The sequence below is a fragment of the Myotis davidii genome, unplaced genomic scaffold (assembly GCF_000327345.1).
Source record: "Myotis davidii unplaced genomic scaffold, ASM32734v1 scaffold1477, whole genome shotgun sequence".
Classification (NCBI taxonomy): domain Eukaryota; kingdom Metazoa; phylum Chordata; class Mammalia; order Chiroptera; family Vespertilionidae; genus Myotis; species Myotis davidii.
The window spans coordinates 462545-469377 of NW_006288182.1; the positions used below are offsets into that span (position 1 = coordinate 462545).

Genomic DNA, 6833 nt, shown 5'->3' on the forward strand with positions numbered 1-6833 from the left:
GGACCCGCTCCCCTGGCAGGTCTACGGGTGACTGTCAGCGTGGCCCGGCGGCAGCTGGGGACTTTGCCAGTAGGTTGCCTGTTTAAAGGCCGCTGCCCACACATCTGCTACGCAGGAAAGGCTTCTCCTGAGAAATCTGCAGCGCTGACAACCACCGCACTCCTTGGTGGTTGCCCTCTGCCCGCCACCTCATTATTTTCTGCCTTTGTCCCTCCTCCCCCACTCCACCCCGCCCCCACCCAGTCTTCCCAGATCCACAACATTTTCTCCCTTCACACAGCACTCAGTGTAAGTCCAGCTCTTTCTGCTGACCTGCATTTCAGCTGCCTGCCAAACTTCTTTGTGGGTGTCCAGTAGGCATGTCCTGAATTGTGTGGTCCTTTCCCTGCTCATCCATCCATCCATCCATCCATCCATGTGGTCCTTTCCCTGCTTATCCATCCATCCATCTGTTCATCCATCCATCCATACATCCATCCATCCATCCATCCATCATCCATCCCCAGGTCCTCCGAGGGCCTGCCCCGGCTCAGCCCTGGAGGGCTGCAATAACAGGACAGACTCGGTCGTGGCCTTTGAGACCAGGTGGTCATTTTAAAGAAGGTGCCCGGAGACTCTATCACACAGGACCCTGCTCTGGGCCATCAGGAAAGGCCTGAGGGCCACCAGGACTGAGGGTGGGGGAGGTCCCTTTAGCACCAGCACGGGATAAACAGTGCAGGGACCCGAGCTGGCGCTGCTGCCTTTGCCTCTTACCTGGGCATCTTTCCTGACGAGCTTCAGAAGACACCGCTTTGTGCAGGTGACTTTGGCACCAAGACGCCTGACTGAGTCCAACATCTTTAGCCTGACATTCAAGGCCTGGCATGCCCTATATTACGCCTCCCTTCTCAGCACCAGCTCAGCCAAGGGGCTGCCGGCCTGGCTTTCTGTGCCTCACCCCTAAGGACTGCGATACGCTCCCCTCGGAAGCACTGGGTCCCGGTGGTAGCCGTTTGGGGACGGGGGAGAGTGGCTGCCAATGGCAAATAATCTAAAAGTGTTTCTCCTTCAGGTGGTTTAATAGAATTCTGCTTCTCCCCAGTGAGAATTCATGTTGCAAAAGGTCACTGGCTTATTGAACCGTAGGTCACAAGGTCATATCCCACTGGAGAGGCTGGAATATTAATCAGGCCTAAAGGGTCGGTGGCATTTTGGCCCCACCAGTCCTGGTCAGTGGCACCTTGGCCAGCGGGGCACAGCTGCCTGGCCTCTCCCAGCTCTGCCTTTTACTAATGGATCCAGCCTTGGGCATATTACTTAATGCCAGTGTCTTCACCTGTACAACTGGCATCATGATACTCTCTCTCCCGGCATCATCATGGCAAGTCAGACATCTGTTGAATTAGGTTTGGGGCCTTGTCTCTAGAGTCCAAATGAGTTATTTATAATCATCCCCACCCCAAGAAAGCTGATTCTGCATCCCAGCGAGCTTAGATGACTTAGCCCAGGGCCGCGCTGCCCCTGCTGGGGAGGGGGGAGGTGCGGGGGGTGGGGGAGATGGCAGGTGGGTCCTGCACCGTGGTCCCCTGGGGGCAGCGTCATCCTGCTCAGCCATGCCTCTTCTCTGTCTTCTCTGTTCTGTGGCAGCTTCCTCTTCGCTGCACCCAGCGGATGTTTGCCTCGCAGTCTGAGGGGGAGCTCAAAGTAACCCAGATCCTCAAAGAAAGCTTTCCTCGAGCTACAACTATCAAAGTCACTGACATTTCAGGTAAGGTTTCCTCATCTTCCCGCAGAGTTTGATAGGATTTTGTTCTCTGGAGGGGCAGAGGGCGGGGAGGGGGCGGTGGGCTTAGCAAAAGGCACTTAATTGCTCCTTAATGTGGGTGGCTCTGGGGCAGATGTGGAAGAGGGGCTACAGAACCATGGAGGGAAACTGTGGGGATGAGTTCCCTCTCAGTCACCCCTGGGCTCTGGTCCGGCCTTTAATTTGACCGCCAGATGGGCTTTACAGAAATCCCCCCACATTCTCCTGATGCCCTCGAACGTCAGAGCTGGAGCGGATCAGGGGGAGTTTGTCCCTTGGAGGAAAGTAACTGCCTCGCTTTCCTCACGAAGAGATGAGCCCAGGGAGGCCCAGGAACCTGCCCAGCCCCTCACAGGGAGGAGGCGGCCGAACCAGGACCCAGGGCAGACTCTGGCCTGAGCCAGTTTCCTGCCCCAGCCAGACCGTGCATTCCTCAGGCCGGCCTTGTGGTAGGAGCTGACTGGGCAGTCACCTCCTGCACCCACAGGACAGGGGAGATAGGGCCTTTTGCCAGACACACCCATCCAGGGGGGAGGGGGGAAGCTTGGCAGTGGGCGGGCACCTGACTCCCACACCCAGACTCGGTCTTTGCAGCTCTGCACAGCCACAACAGCCCACAGGCTTTCCTGAGAACGTAACACTGGGAGAAGGTTTAGAAAAAAGTGTTGTTCTGGGAACTAGAGATGAATCAATCTGAAGATCCTTTGGAATGGGAGGTGGGGTGCGCACTCTGCCGGGGTCTCGGCAATGCTGAGGCCTTGATATCACCAGCCCTGTACCTGCCCAGACCCACGTAGGCAGAGCCGGAACTTGACCTCCTGTCTGACTCTGCCCAGCCTGGGACGAGTACAGAAAGGGCATTGAGGCTGGCAGCCTTGGTTTAAGCAAAGCTTGGACTCGGGGCTCGTAAGAGAAGGGTAACAGAGCACTTTGCACACAGTGGCCTGGTGTAACAGCAGGGGTGGGGTGGCGGGGGGGAAGGTTGGGGGGTTCTTTTTCTCATCAGTCACAGCACTAGCTCCCCAGCCACATGGAGACAGAGCTTGGTCAGGGTGTGGATGAGTCCACCACAAGCTCTGCCTCGAGCACTTCACCAGAAAGCTGCTCCCTCCCTGCTGACGCCCTGATGAGACACTCGGTACTGCTTACAGAGCAGGAGGCCAGGAGGCGCTGGAGAGAGACCCGCCTGGCGGCCAGCGGCCAGCGTTATTGTGGTTATTAATCCTCACCCGAGGATATTTTTTCCATTGATTTTTTTAAAAGAGTGTAAGGGAGGGACGGAGAGAGAAAGGGAGAAGCTTCCAAGTGAGAGATTGGTTGCCTCCCAGGCACGTGCTCTTGATTGGGAATCGAACCCGTGACCCTTCTGTTGCTGGGCCAACTCTCTAACCATTTAGCAACACTGGCCAGGGCTGCAGCTCCTATGTCCCTGTCTCTCCTGCACATCCTTGTTCCTTTCTTGTCTTTTGGATAGTAGTCTAGTTTTCAAACCAAATTTTAGTGTATTTTTGCACTAAAAAAAGCGATTGCCAGTATAGTTTGAAGGTGGAACACTGAAATTCAGTCCCTCCCACCCTCTTCCACGGCATTTGTTGGCTTAATAAAAGGAAATACCAGGAAAACCCGCATTCGTGCCTTATCTTTCCTCCCCCCAAGTGATAACCCTGGGTGGGGCACCTGCCTAGCAAAAGGAGAAACGCGTTTTGGATGGGGGCAGCCTGCCGGGAGGTGTGTGTGCTCAGACCCTAAGCCGTAGCCTGTTTCTAACAGTCTTAGCAACTTTCTGCTGAACAGTAGTGTCCGGACCTCGAGACTGTGCGGGACTCCAAGGACCTGCCGGGCTGTGGCAGCCCTGACTTAATAATGGAAACGCTTTCAAACTGCATTTATTTCAGGAGGCTGTGGGGCGATGTATGAAATCCAAATCGAGTCAGAAGAATTTAAGGAGAAGAGGACTGTCCAGCAGCACCAGATGGTAAATCAGGTCAGAGAGGAACAGCGCCCCTTTGCCCCTCCACCCCTGTCCCTACATCCGGGAGGGCCTGCCGGGCGGCATGGCATTTGACTGGCAGTCGTAGGAAAGAATAATGCAGTATCACAGTCATGCCAACAGGACCCAGGAATGAGGAAATGTAACCGGGAACTATCTGGAATCCATTGTGGACAATTACAGCTTCTTTTCAAAACAGAAAACAAGCCACCTAATAGTTTTGTCGTGTTTTTGTATGAGCCAGTGCTTACTGTTGTGGTCACATCTTGGATAGTATTGGTAAGTGTAGGCGTGCCGAAAGATACGTTTTGTAGATGTGAAGATTTTTTGAGCCTCTCTCCAGGACTGCTGTACAGATTGGGGCACAGCATGGCTGAGAATTGCTCCAGCTGCCCCAGACCCAGTGACAGGCACCATAGGGGCCTGAAACATCAGCTTTAACCAGGCAAGTCCAGGTTTACTTATGATCTACGCTTATTTCACCTGGAATTAATACAAGCCTTAACCCTGGGGCGTGTCTGTAAACTTGCCGCCTTCAGCAGGGATATTTGACATCATTCTGGAAGGTCTTCAACGTTGTGAACTAGTTTAGCGTTTGTAAAGCACTGCTTTGGTCATGAGAGCCCCTCTGTGACCCCTTCTACGTCACGTTCAGGCGTCCCAGGTTGCTGTTCCAGGCCCCCCACCTGTCTCAGCACACACCCTCCCTTGGCCCCTGCCCCGTGGTTTCTGTGCATGAGCTCCGCCCAGATCGGACCCCCTGCAGGGTTCCCTTCCTCCCTCCTCTGCCCAGCTCAAGTGCTGCCTCCCGACCCGCCTGGCAGGGATGAATGCCCTCCACCCTTGACTCCAGCATTGTCTGCCTTGCATCCTGGATACCAGGCTCCTTGGCCCTGTCAGCCCTGTGTGGGCTGGTTCCCTTCTAAATCTGGCTTTGGATCATCGTGGAGCCGGTGTCACACCTGAACCACTCAGGCTGGGTCAGGGCATAGCTCCCTCCATGCCAGGCCAGTTGGCAGTCCCACCAGCAAGCAGCCCACAACGTGGAAAGCAGCTGTTCCTCGGGAGAAGGGAGATGGCTGGACAGATGGGGGGGGGGGGGGAATGTCCACCCAACTGTGATGGTCAGATTTGGGCCTAATGTAAAGGACGTGGACTCTTCCTCTGCATTGATTATACACTCCCGTGGTCCATGCCTCCCTGGGCCCAGTAGCTTTCCTCTTGGAAGCCAGAGAAATGAATGCAATTTGGCTGTGGTGGCTCATTCAGGTTTGTGCCCTGGTGCTGAGTCTCATATTTTACAACTTTATTTTTCAAGTAAAAGTGGGCTATTTGTGCTAAATAGTGTGGTTTTAAAGAACAGCTGCTTGATGTTTGAAATAGCAAAACACAAAAAACAGCCTAATAGTTCATCATGATGGGCTGGGCTGAACAGTTACGATAGATCCACATGCCAGGCTGACGCAAACAAGGAATGTGCTCTTTATGCCAATACAGAACGCTCTCCAGTGGTGAGGGGGAAAGCAGAGTGTAGAACAGTGTGTTTAAAGTGCTACCGTTTTGTTTTAAAAGGGTAGTGTGTGTGTGGGAATATATATTTATATTAGCTTGACTATGCAATGTTGAGTCTTCGCATAGAAACTAACAGCAGTTCTCTATTGGGCAGCGGTTCTCAACCCCTGGGTCATGACCCCTTTGGCGTTCGAACAACCCTTTCACAGGGGTCGCCTAAGACCATCCTGCATATCAGATATTTACATTACTATTCATAACAGTAGCAACATTACAGTTATGAAGTAGCAACGAAAATAATTTTATGGTTGGGTCACAACATGAGGAACTGTATTTAAAGGGCCAGAAGGTTGAGAAGCACTGCTATTGGGGGACGGAGGTGGAAACTGGGGGACAGAGGGCGGGTGTGGGAGGGAGCTGTCACTGTATGCCTTTTTAAGCCTCTGATTTTTGAGCCAGGTTAGATTCTGATTTAAAAAAAGAAATTGTTTTCCAAAAAAAGGAAAAAGTGCTGCAAGAAGGTGCACAGTGTCTTACAGATAGAGAGCTGTATGAAGATACTGCCTGAGGGACTCATTGTAGCCAGTGCCATATACAAAGGAAATGATGACGCTCTTTTCCTTCCTTAGGCCCTGAAGGAAGAAATCAAAGGAATGCACGGATTGCGGATATTTACCTCTGTCCCCAAACACTGACCACGCCCCGGCTGCAAAGATGCTGCTGCTTAAAACCTTGGATGAACTTGACCATTCTTTCCTAGGCATTTGCCAGAAAATTTATCTATTTTGTTCATAGACATTTCCATGTTATAATTATAGAAGAATATGTTATCTATTTAGATGTTAATTAAAGGCAACAGATAACTGAGTCTTTTGAGGCGTCATTAATAACGCTTCTAGTTCCTTTATTTTAGGAGCAATGTCCTTTTGTCCAACGTGGCCTTGTCCTTGGACAGCTCTGTCCTGCTGCTGGAGAGGCAGGATGGAGTGCTAGCTACTTTTGTCTTGTCATGAGACCTCCTTGTTTGTCATCTATGAAATGGCTCAGGCCTAATCTTATCGAACAGAAAAGAAAAGCCCTACCTGGTTTGGCTCAGTGGATAGAGAGTCACCCTGCAGACTGAAGGGTCCCAGATTCGATTCAGGGCACATGCCCAGGTTGCAGGATCAATCCCCAGTGTGGGGCGTGCAGGCGGCAGCTGATCAGTGATTCTCATCATTGATGTTTCTATTTTTTCCTTCCTCTCAATAAAAATATATTTTTAAAAAATATATCCAGGCCAGGAGAAAGGCATACTTTCCTTGCAAGTTCAGTTCAAAGACACCAGGGGAGGCCTCTGATCTGCCCCTCTTGAATCAGTAGCCACCCTGGACCAATCAATCAGCTGGAGTCTGAGAATCATGTCTCTAGAGCAGGGGTGGGCAAACTTTTTGTCTCGAGGGCCACAATGGGTTCTTAAACTGGACCGGAGGGCCGGAACAAAAGCATGGATGGAGTGTTTGTGTGAACTAATATAAATTCAAAGTAAACATCATTACATAAAAG

General features: G+C 51.9%; 1 protein-coding gene across 1 annotated transcript; it reads left to right on the plus strand.

Annotated features, from left to right (window-relative positions):
- Window positions 1-1524: 1524 nt before the first annotated feature.
- On the plus strand, window positions 1525-6156 carry BOLA3 (bolA family member 3). Its single transcript, XM_006760023.2, has 3 exons — window positions 1525-1750; window positions 3682-3770; window positions 5918-6156. Exons 1-3 carry the CDS (start codon window positions 1540-1542, stop codon window positions 5981-5983), a joined length of 366 nt encoding a protein of 121 aa, XP_006760086.1. The 5' UTR covers window positions 1525-1539; the 3' UTR covers window positions 5984-6156.
- Window positions 6157-6833: the final 677 nt, after the last annotated feature.